This window comes from Schistocerca piceifrons, chromosome X (genome assembly GCF_021461385.2).
Source record: "Schistocerca piceifrons isolate TAMUIC-IGC-003096 chromosome X, iqSchPice1.1, whole genome shotgun sequence".
Classification (NCBI taxonomy): Eukaryota; Metazoa; Arthropoda; class Insecta; order Orthoptera; family Acrididae; genus Schistocerca; species Schistocerca piceifrons.
Genome location: NC_060149.1, coordinates 472160764 through 472180699, shown reverse-complemented (window position 1 = coordinate 472180699; position 19936 = coordinate 472160764). Strand labels below are relative to the sequence as shown.

The window sequence follows — 19936 nt, the reverse complement described above, 5'->3', positions numbered from 1 at the left end:
GATATATTATAGTCTCTGGACATCACACACGCCGGCCAGAGTGGCCGAGCGGTTCTAGGCGCTACAGTCTGGAACCGCTCGGCCGCTACGGTCGCAGGTTCGACTCCTGCATCGAGCATGGATGTGTGTGATGTCCTTAGGTTAGTTAGGTTTAAGTAGTTCTAAGTTCTAGGGGACTGATGGCCTCAGAAGTTAAGTCCCATAGTGCTCAGAGCCATTTGAAACAATTTTTTTTGACGTCACACACATCCATGCCCGAGGTAGGATTCGAACCTGCGACCGTAGCGGTCGCGCGGTTCCAGACTGAAACGGCCTAGAACCTCTCGGCCACACCGGCCGGCATGACGTTTAGGTGTAACAGATATTAATACTACGGTTGGTTACAGCGTGTTTTAATGTAGATATTATAACAGCTGAAAAACTCGTTGTACTACATGTGATTTACGTTACCATATTAGAAGGTAAAAAAAAAAATCAACCCTGTGTTTCATTTGTCAGTCCGAATGTGTGCCGCTCAAAACGAAATCTGAAATATAATTAAAAAAATCATTCAGACTCCCTGTAGGTAAGATCTACTTCAGCGGAATACTTGGATCCGATAATACAGGCGGAACTGTACTGATTCCTTTCTTGTTGGTCAGACATTTTTAGTTGGCACGGAAAGAGGTGACATACGGGCGTGACGCCTGCTGGGATCTGGTACGAAGCGTCGTTCACGCCGGGGCCTCGGCCACTGAGAATAAGCAGAGGAGAGCGGAGTTTTTAGGAGGGGCGCTGGCGTTGGGGGGACTTCCGCGAGCTAGCGGATGTCCGTGACCCGGCGCGCCATTGGCCGGATCCGGCGGCGCGCGCGCTATAAGGCGGTGCGGCTGACCTAATTGCGTACAAGTGGCCGCTGCTCTGGCGCAAGCTGCCAGCTCTCGACCGCCGACGCCGCTGCCACTGCCACTGCCATGGACGTCGCGCTCAAGGTAACGCCACCTCAAGGTCGCAGCTGCGTGCTCCTGCAAGTAAAATGCTACGGCGGCATCTAACTTCTTCAGACGGGCGCTCACTGTGGAGGATAGCTAATTTTAGAGAGGAGCAGCAGAGTCAGAAGACAGACCGTGAGAAGTGGAATGAAATAACGTAATAAATCTATAGTGTAATATGCATCACCGCAGCGTAGTAATACGTTATGGATCTATTGTCATGATTCTTATCACTATAACACCCTGGGAGCATACTGATATTTTCATTGATTATCGCAACTAATTATCTTTCAGCGAAGAAAAACGCAGATAAACAAACTGAGAAGTCAGTTTTTCATTCAGTATGCAAAACTCTGTAAAACGAAAACTATCCTTACTAATGTATATTAAGCGTTGTAAAATACGCAGTAATCGTTTACTCACTGTAGGTCCAGCTCTCAAAATAAAACCCATGTTCGTAGCCGTTTATTAAGATGGTACGTCCAACTGTTATATGTTTTTGTGGGTGAGGATTAATGGAATAACAGTTCATTTTACAGTCCAACAATAAACAGTCACTTAAGTTGTGTCTGTTCTATTGAAAATTAGAATATAAATAAAAACTTAAATATGTAATGTGTCAGTAAAAACTACTTGTGTCACAGTTACGTGTCTCACATGCTGCCTACGTGAATGAAAATGAAACTTAGACAGTTCAGCTTAAATCACGAACTGCTTAAATTTCGAATGCATATCAGTCGAAATGCACAGTAAATGTACTAGTGTAAAATCTGTGTGTTGACAGTGACAACAACTCAAATTGGTAAGAGAATGATGGTTTTACTATCGACTTCGTGGAATGGCTGTTTATTCGACTGCCTTCACTCAGACTTTATCTAAGTTAAGTTTCAAATTCCTCTAACGCACAACATACATAAATTATGTTTTAATCCATTGTACTGATATAAATGGTTGTTACTCATGAACTAGATCCGAAGACAGAGCTTTTTATCTCGTTGGCAGTATTCACTAATAGATTGTTCTCAGCAATTCACAAAAACACCAAATAGTTCTCTATAAGACATTATGCCGTTTAATTCGATTTCTTAAGTTCGCTTCCGTATAATAAGAGATTAGAACCTAAATTTCTAAGTCTTTTGACGGGATGAGTCGTAAATTACTATTTATAATTTCTGATTAATCTTTACTATCTTGCTCACAAATTCTTCCAAAGTTTTGATTGTAAATTAAATTTAGAGGTTGGTGTCGATGAACTGCAGGAAACTGATTATGCATATACCTGCTTACATCGATGCGTTCTAACTCTGTAAAACAAGAACAGTTTCTGCGTAATGTCACTCTCAGTACTGAGTCCTTCTCGGGGTTGAAGGAGAAATTTCATCTGACAATTTTTGAAATGTATCAAACAGGATTACTATCTTTTTAACTGATAAAAAGCCTAGTGAATACGTTCTGTCAAAAACTAGTATCTCCCATTTGTTAAGCCCTAGCCCACTCGACATTAAAACCTGAGACAGCGTTGTAGATTTTTATTCTTGATATTATAAATATTGCATTCCTTTCAGATGTTACGCGAAACCCAATAATCTGCAAAGGCTACATGAGTCAGAGTGCCTACGACGAACTTTGAATGAACTGAAAACATATTTCAATTACGAGTCAACCTAGCACGGCACAAAATCTCTATTAGTTCTTGATTTTGCTTCAACGGGAAAACTGCCCATAGTCTTTATATTAATGGAACATTGGTTAGAATTCTTCTTTGCCATTCGCTCCTAGACTAACACTCATAGAGTCCTTAACTATCAGAAGACAGATACAACGTCAATTCATAACTCAAATAATCTAGTATCTGACTTACAAGTAATATCGTTGACACATTTTCTCCCATTGAAAGTCAGTTTCCATAAATCTGAAGGCGATAGGGATTATTAGATACTACATCTCACATTTACCCTAAAATTCAATCCTAAATTGATGGAAAACCTGGTTCAAAGAAAGAAAGAAAATCAGAGTCAAATTTCCATCAACGAGGTCATTCAAATGTGCCAAAAACTCGTCTGATGCAAGGTTATGAGAGGAAATCGACAGTACCCTTTTCAAAGGCACAGTTCCAGATTTTCTGTTTACAGATTTAGGAAAACCAGGATAACTCTAAATCGCTAAGCCTGGACTGTGTCTTGACTTCGCTCTTTACAAAAGCCAGTCTAGTGCCTTTACCACTGCACGACCTCACTCGATCGAGAGCGACAAATTTAAAATAAATCTATATTATAGCCTGTAACAATTTTTAACGGGAAATTAGTAGAATTAAGGTACTACTGCAAGGAACGATGGTGTACGTTATCTACAGTGTGGTAATAATTAAACTTTCCCCACTTCATGCAGTGTAGACTGAAAGCTATTTACCGTATGGGTACATAACTTTACAGGAATGATGTTCAGACTGGCGCTGCAGGATTTGCGTTGCTAGTACTGTTAGAGTCGTCGCTGGGCGCTGGTATTGGTAGGGCGACGTTGGATTGGAAGACAATCATCAGTGTGCATTAAGTTTGCAGGCAGTTAACATGGATCTGGACAAGGTGAGGAGAGCTATTTTATCAAAACAACAGCAATATCGTTGCTCTCTTTACGATTGTCGACGCGTTAAAGGAATACGGAGAGTTCCTATTTCAGAATCGATGTAGAAGAACGTGATTCGGAGGTTTGAATCAACTGACGGTTTGTGAAGTGCTCATGGGAGAGGCTGACGGGCAGTTGCACCACAAATATCTCAAGACGTTCCTGTTCACATGGCTGAGAATGCTGGACGCAATGTGTGATCTTCAAACACTGCATGGGCCGTGTCATGCAGTTAAACATTTCATGGTACACAGTCCGAAAAGTGCTGCGAACAACTACGATATCCTATTCGTAGTGCGGTTGGAGGCTGTCGTTGATGCAGATGGTGGCCACACTGTGCAACATTTTTAATCTGATACACAACTAATGAATGTGCTTCCCTCTCATGTGAAAGTCAATAGGTTTTACTTTCAATGGTTTATTCGTTGTTTCTCTTTAGCAGGTCCTTACAAATCTTTCCACAAAGTTTCATTGACCTACGATCACTCATTTTTCGTGAGTCCCCCTCAGGGAGTGGAAGTTTAAATATAAGACCCTGTACTTACCATGAAAGACTTAACGTCCTCTTCCATCTGACAGATCATCAGAAACACTACCTTACTCTTTGTCCTCTACGAAACAGCAAAGCTACTTTTATTTAACAGAGACAACACATAGAACACGATTGTGGTTTTAGCCAGAGTCTAGAACTGTTAAGTTAATGGCGGCCACAGAAATGAGCAATATTGTTTTACGGAGGAGTTCTACTAAATGTGGAAAGAAATTAGTCGTGACATAGCTGGAAGAACCGTAGCCGCTATCGTAATTTGATTTATGAGAAAACAATAGAAACCATGAATCAGCATAAGCTACGAGTATTTGCACCCATTTCCTTCACCTTAAGAGTACAGAGTTTTACCACTGCTCGAATCCTCTCCGTTTTCTACGTAAAACGTAAAGTCTCACAACGTCCTCTGATGACATAGTACTTCGCTCAGCAGCAACAGCCATGTTCTGCGAATGTGACATCGTGTTTTCTTTTCAGTTCGTGCCATTATTTGTATTTCAGTTCAAGTCATTAACGGGAAGCGTCTCACGAGTACAAATTTAACGACTAAGTACGACGAAAACCAGGCGTGACTGTCGTTCTTTGGCTCATGTGCTGTAGATCTTTAATGACTTCGTTGATTCTTTGACATCACAAAATTATTTGAAACAAAGCGTTGTAAAAGATAAATGAGTGAGAGAATTTTAACTTTTGTAAAATTTGAACATCAAGAACTAATACTACTTACACTTCATAATTAGCGAGATCTATTGGTATTTGAACTAAACTATTGCTTACCTGGTTTTGTTTTATTTTTGTTTTACTCTTCTTCTTCACCTTTGTCTTGGCCCGTTCGATTGCGAGGTCGGTATTGTTGTAAGGTTTGAAGCCTGCTTAGTGACGATGGGTAGCCGGATACCCTACCTGACGCCACTCCTGCCCCCGGGATGGAATTCGTGTGCCACTTCCGTCTGCATTTAGAGCAAAGCACATGTTCAAGTGTGAGCTCGTGTTCTGAATGTTTACAAATCGTGTATTTGAGGCGGGACGTGGGAAAGAACCCGATAGTTACCTCGACGGATTTCGGAAACGCCCTAAAAATCACATTCATGCTGGCCTGTACAGAGACCCTCGTCGTAAATCCACCAGGAAGAGTCGATCCTGGGCTATGTTCATATATGAATGGCGGAGGCGTCGTGTTAACGCGCTCGGCTATCCAGGTAGGTCTTGTGTTCGTGTTTTAATGTCCCACTTAATTTATTCGGTACTAGAAGCAAAAAGTGGGAGTTGAATTACACACTATCAGCAAACGACAGTGCATGGAGGCAAAAATGACTACGTTAAATAACTGGAGTGGAAGTAATTTTGGATTATAAATGTTTGGGGGTACTAACGAAAGAAAAGTTGTATTTAACGTCATCGACACAAAAGTAGTTAAAATATTTTCGGAAAACGGCATTCAGTGTCAGAAAAGCAGTCACGAAGCTATGATATGGGAATTTTCGTAAGTCCGTCTTGTAGCTGGCCGATCACCGTGTATCTACGACGCGGGAATCCCAACTCAAGGTCTGCCAAGGACTTCTCCATAGCGGTATGAGTGGAACCGGACGCATTTAGCCCTGTGAAGAAATATGATCAAACCGTTCGAGGAGAAATTGCAGCTCTTGTTTCGAAAAGTCGTTATGAATTGAGAGAGGGGAGTGCTAACCACACGTTCTGCTTACTGTACTGATTTTTAATCAAGAAGACTTCATAAACAGAACACAAACAGCAGTTGGTCGGAATTTCTTGGTCCTCAGTCCCTGATGGTGTAGCCTGGGTTTTAGAATTTCATTAAATGTAACACTGCGTAGAATATTCGCTACTGTCACAATTTTGATAGTAATAATACGAATTTCATTACGGTATATCGCCTCTGTCTAAACAGAGCTAGTGCGGTTACACTCGGTCCGAAGGCAGGCGGCTCGAACCCTAGTGGTGGAAGAAACTTATAGCACAAGCAGTTGATTGAAAAGGGGATGACTGGCACTTTCGTGCAGTAATATTCGCCAATATACAGTGCTAAAACCAAGTTCTCTATGCATTGTATGACGTATTAATGCTATTTGAAATTGTTGATCGCGACATGTTCATCAAATGGGAACTTACGGCTAAGTTGTTTCTGACTGAGGATAGTTGACAATGTACTGGTTCCGGGTATTATATCCTTGCGTCTCTCTAATTGTCATCAGTAATTACATTTCTTATTCATTCGTTGGTCGCCTGCCCTAAACAGTTACACTCTAAAGACACTTGAGAGCTGAGTCACTGAAGCGGCATCCAATAGAAGGAATTGCTCTAGGTCACTAGTCGAGTGGAAATATTATTATCATTATTATTAATTATTCGGCCCTGATTTTTTAAGCAGTAATGATAACTTTCAGTAAACTATACAAGACATTCATTTAATAAATCCCATGCTTTGTGAAAAAATTTAATCCTATAAGTCGTGTATATGCACACCATGTCGAAGAAGTAACCCGAGTACATTATAAACTAAGAAGTATCACGTTGAAACAAAGGAATATGAATTTCAGTGGTAAATAAGTTTACCAAACCAAGCAACGGAACGAAAGACAACAGCAATACCATTCTCAATAATAACAATAATAATAATACTAATTTCTCTGTATAATTTCGTATCACACATATATTCCTCAACACACGCTCTAGCTGCACCCAGTAAACATAAAAAATAATACCAAACGGCAATTAAATAACCTACAAAACAACCTGTTTATAGCTCTGGGGACAGTCATAAGTACTACTCTCTACGACCCATTCACTCTATTTTTTACAGAGATTAATATGTGCAACGGGTGCATTCGAATTAAGATAAAAAAGTACCTCTTCAAATGACTATGAGAACGTGCGGTGAACTACCGCCCCCGCAGTAAGTTGTATGTGCCCTCCAACGCCGTCGTGCTGCTCACCTTTCCGGTATTTCCTAGAATGGGAGCCGTGCCAGAGAAAGACTAAAACGAACTCATATTCAAACCTTAATTTGTTGCGTCAGTTTTCGCAAAGTCTTGGCACTACTGTAAATGTTTTCAATCACTCATTGCTGTAAGTAGTTACTCGCCCTGAGCACACAACATACAAGCCATTGTTCACACATTACTTCGTATATCCATAGTGGTCACTACAGCGTTTCACCGTTGATGTTGACTTCTCTCTCTTTCTCTTTCTCATGCACATTCTCTTCCTCTTTTAGCTAGTAATTTTCCTTCCCGCATAGATATTCTCCCAAGGTTTTGGCAGGTACCTCATTGTTAACATGTTCGTTATTTACATACTTTTAAAGTCGTTTGAAAGTGTTTAGGAATACTACACCATTAATCCAAACGCAGAACTGCCTTCCTTTTACAGTAATATGTAGTACATTCGTACTAATCTTACAGGACAAAATATTAGTTCGGTCTCTAAAGGAATACCCTGGTCACTCTGGAGCACTGTAGACGGCGAACAATTGCTACAAAGATGACACGTGACACTGCAGTTTTGACGGGAGTGAAGGCAGTGAAGTGGTGTGTATGCGCCATTCCGTTGCGCGGGATCAGCGCAAGGCGCTTGGTTAACGTGTAAACGTGACAGGAAGGCAGATAGGAGCTGTCGTGTTTGGATGTGCCCTTTAGCACACTGTGAATGAAGTCGCCCGATTTATTGGTGTATGGTCGCGCACTATCCAATGTATCAACGAGGAATGTTCTCGCAGCGAAGTTACAAGACCTTGAAACAGTAGTCGTAAAAAGAAAATATCCGACAGGGAACGGAGGCGAGTTACACTCCTTTTCTATGAGAATCGGTTTCTAACGTGTCAGGAATTGCAACTATAAGTGAATCAAGATCTTTCTGAACATGTTTACGAACGAACATTGTAAAGAGAACTGCATGTAATCAACATCCGGAACCGGGTACCCCGCAAAAGGCTATTGCTAACGCCGGTACTTAAATCAGCACGTCTGCAGTGGGCCAAAGAACACAGAGACTGGACAGTGAATATTCGGATGCCTGTATTGTGGTCCACCGAGTCGCGATTTAACCTCTTCAAATGGTGCAGGACCTCGAGTGAACTTGCGGTCCAGTGAAACTTTTGACTTGCTGTGTGTGGAGGATATAGTTCAAGCAGTACGTACGTCTGTTATGCTTTTCGGTAGTTTTTCGTATCATGTCTTTGACCCACTCATTCACGTCACTGTTAACATAAAACGGGATGTTTATTTTAGTATTCTCAATGACCAATTTTTATCCTTTTTGCTACATATTCACGGTGAGTATGCTGTGAACCCTCCTGTCTCCCAAGATGACAGCCATGTACACAGGCCTGCACCGATACGTTTCTCGTTTGACGGACTTTCGGGCAACCTGCCGCACCTTGATTGGCTCGCTAAATCAGTCGATCTTAATCCCTTAGAATATGTCCGAGGCTATTTGAAGCGGTAGACGAAATTCAGCGGTCAACAGTCCCGCGATTCAGTACCTATATAGCTACTCATCCGTCAATGGCTTCACTTAGACTTGGCGTGCCTAAATAAACTTGTGGACTTGAGGTCTGTGTTTCTCGGTGAACGGAGGCCATCAGCATGGTTAGCGGCGGTGTTAAACGATTTTAGCCTCACATCTCCTGGCGGTAACTAATCTTCTAACCAGTATACTTACCTGTTCGTATAGTGCAGTCCTCAGTGTTCTAAGTTACAAAACAGAAATGTGAGCTAAACCCGGATCGAATTCACACATGATAAACGAGAGTAGATATGGTACACTGACTGGATCAGGTATGGTGTTTAGGAGATTTGCCTCACTTTTTAGACAAATCCCAGTCTTGCACCTAGCTTCTGCCTCAGACGAAAATTTTGTAAGTACAGTAACACACGCGATGGTTAGACAGATGGCGCACTAAACTTTCATCCTTTAGGGTAACAAACAACTGTGATTTTAGGAAGCACATGCGGGAGAAAAGTGAAAATAAAAGAAGGCTAAATAATAAAGTAGAAGAGGCGAATCCCATCATCACGGATCAAGGCCAGGACAACGAGGGTATATGGTAGAAGATTTTTGATTTATTACCGAAGATATGTAAAATAAAATATTCTTCACAATTATTTGTTGCTAGATAAGCAAAACATTAGGGTCACCTACAGCCAACAGGAGGCAAGCACTAAATTGTCATCCATTAGGGTAACAAATGACTGTGATTAAGGGAATACATGTGGATGAAAAATCAAAATAAAAGAGGGCCAAATAATAAAGTTAAAAAAAGAGCCCATTCATCAGAAGATAATGCTAGAATAAAGAAGATTATATAGTACACAATTTGTGATTTATTACTGAAGATTTATAAAATAAAATATACTTCACAAATATTTGTTGGAAAGTTTGCAAATTGCCTATGTCGCAGCCACCAGGAGGCACGCTCTGTATTCTGTTTTCCCTTTCAGAAATCCACCACTTGATGACGTGCACATTCACTTGCGAACGTGTATTCATGTCTTGACTGGAGTCCTCATCGTTTAAAAATCACAAAATCATAGACAAGTTCCCGCCTCTAATTTTACATTCATTAATTCACCCCTTGACAACGTAAACATCCACGACGAACGTTTATTCGTGTGTTGATTAAATAATCCACCTTTAGAAGATCACAAAAATGCATTTACTGAAATCAAGGACAGCTTCTAGTGTCACACACCGGAGTCATATTACATTGGAACGGCATTTCCATTATTTGCATCTCGCCATAACTACTGCAACATACGCGCATTTCAACCAGCTTAGTGTAATCAAGTCCTGGTCTCCCTATATAACTTTCACACCTCACACTTCCGTTCATTTCCAAGTTGATTATTCCTTGATGCCTCATGATGTGTCCTATCAAATGAACCCTTCTTTTAACCCAGTTGTGTCATAAATTTTATTTTCTCCTCAGTTTGAATCAGTATCTCTTTGTTAATATAGTATGTAACCATTGAATCTTCAGCATCTTTCCGCTGCACCATATTCCGAAAGATAATATTCATTTCCTGTCTGAATCGTTTATCGTGCTTCTTCAGCTACGTACAAGTCAGAACTCCAGACAAATACCTTGAGAAAAGACATTCGAACATTTAAATTTATATTCGAATTTAAGAAATTACTCATTTACAGAAAATATGTTTTCTCAGTTGCCAGTCTGCGTTTCATTTTCTCTCTGCTTCATCCATCGTCAGTTACTTTGTTATACAACTAGAAAAACTCATCTACCTTTAGTGTTTCATTTTCTAACTCAATACCCACAAACATCTTATAACCACTTTTCAAGAGGCCTTCCATTCATTTAAAATGATCGTCTCAGTCCTTTACTATCTCTTACATAATTAACGTAATCATTAAAAAACGTTACAGTTTTTATATCTTCTCCCTACATTTTAATTAGATTTCCAAATTTATCTTTATTTATCTTTTTTTTTTTTTTTTTTTTTTTTTTTTTTTTTTTTTTTTTTTTTTTTTTTTTTTTTTTTTTTACACCTCCGTTTGAGCAGGAATACACTGAGGTGACAAAGGTTATGGGACACCTCCTAATATCTTATCGGATCTCCTTTTGCCCGGCGTAGTGCAGGAGCTCGATGTGGCATAGACTCGACAAGTCGTTGGAAGTCCGCTGCAGAAATATTGAGCTATGCTGCCTCTATGGTTCAAATGGCTCTGAGCACTATGGGACTTAACATCTGTGGTCATCAGTCCCCTAGAACTTAGAACTACTTAAACCTAACTAACCTAAGGACATCACACACATCCATGCCCGAGGCAGGATTCGAACCGGCGACCGTAGCGGTCACGCGGTTCCAGACTGATGCGTCTAGAACCCCACGGCCACACCGGCCGGCTGCTGCCTCTATACCCATCCATAATTGCGAAATGGTTGCTGGTGCAACATTTTGTGCATAAAGTTGCCTCTCGATTCTGTTTAATTAATTTTCGATAGGATTCATCTCGAGTCGGAGGATCTGGGCAGCCGAATGTTTCACTCCAGTTGTCTAGAATGTTCTTTAATCTAGTAGTGAAGAATTGTGGCCCGGTGACATGGTGCATTGTCATCCAAAAAAAAAAATCCATCATTGTTTGGGAACATGAAGTCCATGAATGGCTGCGAATAGTCTCTAAGTAGCCGAATATAAAAATTTCCAGTCAATGATCTGTTCGATTGGACCAGGGAACCCAGTCCATTCTAAGTAATTACAGCCCACACCATTATGGAGCCACCATCAGCTTGAACAGTACCTTGTTGACATCTTGGGTCCATGGTTCTTGGGGTCTGCTTCATCCTCGAACCATACCATCAGCTCTTATAGAGTGAAATCGGGACTCATCTTACCAGGCCACAGTTTACTAGTAGTCAAGCGTCATAGCGATACTGTCAAGAGCGTAAGAGATGCGCTGCAGGCGATGTCGTGCTATTAGCAAACGCACTCATGTCGATCGTCTACTGCCATAGCCGGTTAACACCTAATTTCGCCACACTGTCCTAACGGATACGCTCTTCGTACGTCTTAAGTCGATTTCTGTGGTTATTTCACGCAGTGTTGTCTGTCTGTTAGCACTGAGCGTGAATGCCGTCGTCCACTGCGTTGTCGGTGGTGAGAGGTAATGAATGAAATTTGGTATTATCGGCAAACTCTTGACACTGTGAATCTCGGAATATAGACTTTCCTAACGATTTCGCAAATGGAATATCCCGTGCGTATAGCTCCAACAACCATTCGGCGTTAAAAATCAGTTAATTCCCGCCATGCGGCCATAATCACGTCGTACGCCTTTTCACATGAATAAGCTGAGTGCAAATGACAGCGCCACCAATGCACTACCCTTTTAAACCTTGTATACCAGCCACCACCATCAGTATAAGTACATCTCGCTATTACGTGACTTCTTTTGTCTCAATGTATATTTCAGTAACTATCGGAAATTCCATGTCATCATGTTTAATTGATAGTAAGGCTCTACCTAAATCTCTGTGCGCCTTTAATTTACGCAGATACTTGGTACTCACAGCATCGCTACTACCCCCCTGGAACTGAGTAATTTAGTAATACCAACAATGCTAGTCCACGCAGCAGGTGAGCTATGCCACATTGCTTTCTAACAGTTATTAGTTTCCGGCACACATTTCCTCTGTATTGAGTTATCAGTCTGGCAGAAATATCGAATGTCAAGAGGAAGAACAATTTAGGGGACAGCGTAGACTGTTTAAAAGAGTTGCTGCCTGTCTCTGCAACAGGGACGGCGCTAAAAGCAAAGCTCATAACCAGTGTCTGACTTCACGTCCTTCCCGTGGCTTTGTGCCTGGCAACGTTCCAACAAGAAACATGGCCTGCACTGTGGCTGCGGCTGTTTTAGGTGACAGCACTAAACTACTACTACAGGATGTCGAGAAGGTCATTTCAGTTACGTGAAAGTCAACATTTATTATTTTATGCCGTGAACAAGCATTCAAGAATGTGAAAGGTGCAGTTCAATGTGCACTGGTTTTCAAATGTAATCATCTCTCTTTTGCTTGGCGTTATTCCGTCTTGTACATGGTCTGTTTTTTCAGGTTTTGTCAAACTGTACTTTTATAATTTATCCTCGTGGGTGAGTCCGCCTTTTGATCTCACAGTCGTCTAGGTAAAATAAGTGCGGAAAGTCATGTGCACGGTCTGTCTCTGAACGGTTCATACTTCGTTCGGCGTGTTATTGTATTTACACTATTTGTGTAGTCTATGAGATAGAATTTGGGAACCTACCCAGCATTTGCCTATACGACCGTGGGAAACTGCTTAAAAACCACCCTCAATCTGGCCGGTCAATAATCAAATGATTGAAATGGCTCTGAGCACTATGGGACTTAACTTCTGAGGTCATCAGTCCCCTAGAACTTAGAACTACTTGAACCTAACTAACCTAAGGACATCACAAACATCCATGCCCGAGGCAGGATTCGAACCTGCGATCATAGCGGTCGCGCGGTTCCAGACTGTAGCGCCTAGAACCACTCGGCCACCGCGGCCGGCTGGTCATTAATCCGTTAGATCTGAGTGTGGTTCACATTCCTGTCTCGCAAGCTAGGAGCTAGGTCACTGCGTTTTACGTTATAGTAGCATACTAGTTTTATGTGTAACGTCTCCTCTAAGTAGTTTAAACTTTCAGATTTGATTGACAATGATTATCTTTCCCCTGTGGTGGAAGGATTTTTGTCACAATACAGTAGTAATACTAAAAGTACAAAGCTCCTTCATGTTCAAGAACTAAATCGTTTTGAATTGGACTACTTGTAAGGAATTTCGTACGTTGTGCTCCTATACTTATTGTCCCTAAGTGTATGACGATTGATCACTGGTAAACTCTTGTATTTTTGTCAAGAGTAAACTGGTTACATTATGCATTTATTAACTTTATTCCAAGCAGTCAATGTGAATATAACAATATAATATTTAAAATGACTTCTCTCAGCATTCTAGATATAAAATTGTCGCATTTGTCCAGAACCATTTCTCGTAAGCCTATATTTAAGGAAGCATTTTCTTTCACTGACCTTATCTTACGGGACACTGCATCATTTTCTACTATTATTGATTTATTTCAGTACAGTTAGAGACCGTAAATCTAACCTACATGACTAAACTAATGAAATATATTTTTATGAACAATTCATAATGGACATCTACGTGCATATTGATTAATTTTAGGAAGGTGTCATTTACAGGAGGCATTTACGCGGTAGTCTGAGCATTGCAGTAAATCTGCCTAAACACATAAAAGCATAGCTTTCTACCACAAAGCTATTCCTTAAAAATTATGTTATATGATGACTACACAATACAAGAGCTATACAGTGAGGTATACTTGCGTTCAAGATTATGAGATTATTAATAATTTCGTAAATATATCCCTTACACTCAAAAAGTTAGTCATTCATTATTATTGGCTTTTCATTTATTAGAAGTGTGTTCTTCTCTTGTATCTTCTTTTTTATATGTCCTGGCTATAACCATATTTGCTTGTCTCTACATCGGCGTTCTGCCCTGTTGATGCCAAGGATTCCTTAACCAGTGTAGTTATAATAAAATAAATAATGACCAAGTAGATCAAATATGGGGAGTGGTATTAGGTGTAAACGCAATTTTATCACGCAATGCTGCTTCCTAATTTCTCATTTTACATCACGTGATTTTCGTTTGACCTTTGGTGTGGCTTTATTAATGGTATTCTTCTCTCTTTGCGTCTCTAATGAGTAATTTGCGTTGTAGCGTGAGGTTGTTAGACGTATAAACCATGGTGTTGGTAACAATCGCAAAATCATGTTTCATAAAAGAGATCAAATATGTCTGAACGGTATTTCCATCACTGCTATATGTCAGGTGGTTCTTGAAAACGTGTTGAGGATTATGAGTACATTTATGTTCGTAAAATCAAAGATTCGTAATCTAGCATTAGTGTACTTTCAGTAACTTAGGAATCCGTGACATTGTCGTCTCTCTTACGTGCTAGCCATATACTTATTATGATTCCGCTAATTATTAACAGAGCTTCAAAAAAATGGCTCTGAGCACTATGGGACTCAACTGATGACGTCATTAGTCCCCTAGAACTTAGAACTAGTTAAACCTAACTAACCTAAGGACATCACAAACATCCATGCCCGAGGCAGGATTCGAACCTGCGACCGTAGGGGTCTTGCGGTTCCAGACTGCAGCGCCTTTAACCGCACGGCCACTTCGGCCGGCAACAGAGCTTCAGGATAGGCAGATAGTTTCGGGTCAAGCTATCACAGAACCAAGCCTTCGTATTTTCTCCAAGTTGTATTTGTGATACGTAGACAAGGGACAATTACTTGAGCTAATGTCGGCATGTCCCTAGGTTTCTTCCATATTCAGTTAATCTGCTAAAGACGTAGAGACGTTTGGGGACATCAGCCAATTTACGTATGGGCCCACTTAGATTTTCAGTGTCAAAATTAGCGATTCTATGTGGCTGTAACTACTTTGCAGTTTTAGTGGCTATACAGCTGAACCTTTAGTAATAGCCTACCTTCCGCGTGGCTTGAGTGAATCCGCCTTGTGTCGCTTACGAGGGATGGCCTAGCATTTGACAGCCCTCATAGATTAGTAATCCCATCCTTTTTGATAGGTACCAATTTATGGAAACAAAATTACTGATAAACTTGTTGCCTCTAGTGTATCTTTAGCTTCCTCTGATTTGTGTAACAGAAAATGTTGGTAATCGATCCTAGCGTGGAAAATAGTTATTACTTGATGCGATTCCAGTTATAATTCGACTTCCGAGCAACCATAATCTTCCTAAAGGATCACATCTGCCCACAGTCTTTGTCTCCCCTATCGGTGTAGCTATAATCCGTCTCCCTACCCTCGAAATGACGATAGTGGGAGTACATGTGGTTAATTCTTGTGTTTCATATTTTTCTAACGCCAATTCCACGATGATACAGACTCCGCTTTATCTCGTAGCTAAGCTTTACGTTATTTTTGCGACCGGAACTTATTACTTGTCGCTACATCATTACTAAACTTAAAGCGGGCTAGAAACTCGGGTACACCATCCACGTGTGATTCTTTTACATTTTCGTCTATGTATTTTCCAGATTTGACGGCTTGTCTGTTGTTTCAGAGGTGAGATGGGAACTAGCCTGCTGTTTACAGACGCAGGTGTGGTTCTGATCAGATTCTGCTGCCATATATACGGGCCTATAACTGTAAATCGCCCGCATCTCGTGGTCGTGCGGTAGTGTTCTCGCTTCCCACGCCCGGGTTCCCGAGTTCGATTCCCGGCGGGGTCAGGGATTTTCTCTGCCTCGTGATGGCTGGGTGTTGTGTGCTGTCCTTAGGTTAGTTAGGTTTAAGTAGTTCTACGTTCTAGGGGACTGATGATCATAGATGATAAGTCCCATAGTGCTCAGAGCCATTTGAACCATAACTGTAAATCCCGAGAACGAACTCGGCCTGCTGTGGAAAATTTCTGTGCCATCTTTGCTAGCCCGTTACGCATAACGTACGCATTGTGGACAGGTAAAGGGCTACGATTTTACACAATGTGAGAAAAGCAGTTGGCGTCGGTGACTCTCTGGACAAAGAACCAACGTACGGTGCTAAGAAAAATCAGACATTCGTAGGACACTATATGATCTGGTCTTATTGTGTAGCTGAGGGTATTGCCCCTGAGGCTATATAATGGTTAAATTAGTGGCTGCGACACATTACGTTAGGACTGCTACATTACGTTCGCCCCAACGCCTGTGTTTCAGGGAGAGAGACGATCTTCTTCCAAAAGACCCGGATGGTGGTTTTTATTTTATCATATGAAATAAAGAGACGTGATGGTTTAAAGATACTTTTTCGCTTAAGAAAGTAGCCACGGTAAATAGGTATTGCTTGTGTTAGTAGATACTCGACGACTTCAGCAAGTAAGCGACGTTTCCGAAACGATGTGTTGTAATCTCTAAACATGGTTTCGGCTTTAATGGCAGTAGTCAGAAGCTCTCTGTTCGCAGTGTGTCTAGCACTGAAGTGATGAAGTCCCTAATTCGAATAATGCCATGATTAACATAATTTTCTTGCGTCTTCTTCGAAGAACGTGGCTGCACGTCAATTTATCCTGCAGCCCACGTCAGCCTTGGGAATTTCGTGATCGCCAAGTGTCGACAGGCCACCCAAATACACTCCTCGAAATTGAAATATGAACACCGTGAATTCATTGTCCCAGGAAGGGGAAACTTTATTGACACATTCCTGGGGTCAGATACATCACATGATCACACTGACAGAACCACAGGCACGTAGACACAGGCAACAGAGCATGCACAATGTCGGCACTAGTACAGTGTATATCCACCTTTCGCAGCAATGCAGGCTGCTATTCTCCCATGGAGACGATCGTAGAGATGCTGGATGTAGTCCTGTGGAACGGCTTGCCATGCCATTTCCACCTGGCGCCTCAGTTGGACCAGCGTTCCTGCTGGACTTGCAGACCGCGTGAGACGACGCTTCATCCAGTCCCAAACATGCTCAATGGGGGACAGATCCGGAGATCTTGCTGGCCAGGGTAGTTGACTTACACCTTCTAGAGCACGTTGGGTGGCACGGGATACATGCGGACGTGCATTGTCCTGTTGGAATAGCAAGTTCCCTTGCCGGTCTAGGAATGGTAGAACGATGGGTTCGATGACGGTTTGGATGTACCGTGCACTATTCAGTGTCCCCTCGACGATCACCAGTGGTGTACGGCCAGTGTAGGAGATCGCTCCCCACACCATGATGCCGGGTGTTGGCCCTGTGTGCCTCGGTCGTATGCAGTCCTGATTGTGGCGCTCACCTGCACGGCGCCAAACACGCATACGACCATCATTGGCACCAAGGCAGAAGCGACTCTCATCGCTGAAGACGACACGTCTCCATTCGTCCCTCCATTCACGCCTGTCGCGACACCACTGGAGGCGGGCTGCACGATGTTGGGGCGTGAGCGGAAGACGGCCTAACGGTGTGCGGGACCGTAGCCCAGCTTCATGGAGACGGTTGCGAATGGTCCTCGCCGATACCCCAGGACAACAGTGTCCCTAATTTGCTGGGAAGTGGCGGTGCGGTCCCCTACGGCACTGCGTAGAATCCTACGGTCTTGGCGTGCATCCGTGCGTCACTGCGGTCCGGTCCCAGGTCGACGGGCACGTGCACCTTCCGCCGACCACTGGCGACAACATCGATGTACTGTGGAGACCTCACGCCCCACGTGTTGAGCAATTCGGCGGTACGTCCACCCGGCCTCCCGCATGCCCACTATACGCCCTCGCTCAAAGTCCGTTAACTGCACATACGGTTCACGTCCACGCTGTCACGGCATGCTACCAGTGTTAAAGACTGCGATGGAGCTCCGTATGCCACGGCAAACTGGCTGACACTGACGGCGGCGGTGCACAAATGCTGCGCAGCTAGCGCCATTCGACGGCCAACACCGCGGTTCCTGGTGTGTCCGCTGTGCCGTGCGTGTGATCATTGCTTGTACAGCCCTCTCGCAGCGTCCGGTGCAAGTATGGTGGGTCTGACACACCGGTGTCAATGTGTTCTATTTTCCATTTCCAGGAGTGTACAAGAGGCGTCATAAACTACGTAAAATGAAGTATCTGAACGCCTCGTAATATGGAGCGAAAGGGTCCGATCTCACCGGAGATCCTGGTTAAAATTCAAAAGCGCGTTATAATTTGCTTACAGTTATACAGTACGCTCCAATATTTCCTGTATCCTAAGACATTTCTCCTATCATATTCCTTGCGTAACTGTTAAAGCTGTGATTGAGAGTTTAATTATGTGTAGTGGAGTCTCTCACACTCCAACCAAATGTCTGGTATGTCTGTTCTAAATCCTGTTGTAACATTTCAGCACTTTTTGTAAACATTAATCTACGTTTCAAAAACACACACATTTTCAGTACAGAAGCAAATCATAATACACTGATAAGCCCAAAAATTATTACCATCTATTTAATAGAGTGTTGATCCACTTTTGGAATGCAGAACACCTGCAAGGCCACGCCATTCCAGAGCTGGCGACCAATAGCGTCCCAGGCCTGTCCCGTACTGTTCATATCAGACGAATGTGGTGGCTATGACGTCAGCGTAAATTCTCCATCATATTCCTCAAACCACGGTCATTTATGTTGCTGAAAGATGCCATCGCCTTCGGGAAAGACATCAAGCATGAACGCATGCAGGTGGTCCGCAATAATGCTTATGTAGTCCACAGCTGTCATGGTACATTCGACTACTAGCATAGGTCTCATAGAAGCCAGGTGAATGTCACCCATACCGTAATACGGTCTCCACCCGCTTGATTCCCGGGGCTGGAGCAGGTTGAATGACGGGATGGCCGTGCAAGAGCATCGACCTGCCGTTGCAAGAAACGTGATCTATCGGACCACATGACACGTTTCCATTGATCCAATGGTCAAGTTCGATGATCAAGTTCCCACTAAAATCGTACCTGATGAAGGCGTTGGGTCAACATGGGAACAATCAGAGACCATCTGCTGCGGAGCCGCATGTTCATAATTCTGCACCAAACGGGGTGCCCCAGACACTCGTACCTGCACCAGAATTGTGTTCCATCGGAAGACTTGCTGCAGCCAGCCGCCTACCCTATTTTATAGAGCGACTAAGCCTCCGACCTCCATGTTCTGGGATACGGCGTGAACGTGCAGCACATTGTAGCCTACTCGTGGTTTTTCCGTCCCTCAAGCACTTTGCAAAGATTCTCCCGACAGTGGAAAATACACAGCTGACCAGTTTCACCATTACAAAGATGCTCGTTCCCACACTCTAGGTCATAACAGTCTCCCTTTTGTTAATGTCATTTATATCAGTGTATACCCCAATTTGCGGACCGTATTTCTGCTTGAATGATTCCCCAGTCGTCTCTACTTCAGTTATGTACTTTTCTGAGTGCATCACGTGCGTGGAACGGCAACAGGCTGGATTCTGTCTCACGGTGTAAAGTTATCATAATTCTTTGACTCACCAGTGTATATTCTCGTTGTAAATGTATGTTTACATCTAGGATCTCTATCCGCATAAGTATGAGCAACATATATACGAATCTCCAGGACACGTATCGCGAGTTGTAGAAGCACGCTGCTTGCAAGTCATACATGTGTGAGGGCACGTTTGCGTCTGGTGATTTGGATCAGTGCGTCCGGTGATGAAAAGGTGTTCGTAACTCGTGATAGCTTCCCAAGACTTTATTTTTTATGTGCTGGTGCGCTT

General features: G+C 42.6%; 1 protein-coding gene across 1 annotated transcript in view; it reads left to right on the top strand.

Annotated features, from left to right (window-relative positions):
* Positions 1-901: 901 nt before the first annotated feature.
* LOC124722854 overlaps positions 902-19936 on the top strand; it is a 272852-nt gene continuing 253817 nt past the window's right edge. The window contains exon 1 of the mRNA XM_047247980.1: positions 902-971. Within this exon, the coding sequence (XP_047103936.1) occupies positions 954-971 (18 nt within the window). The 5' untranslated portion in view covers positions 902-953. The remainder of the gene's footprint in view (positions 972-19936) is intronic.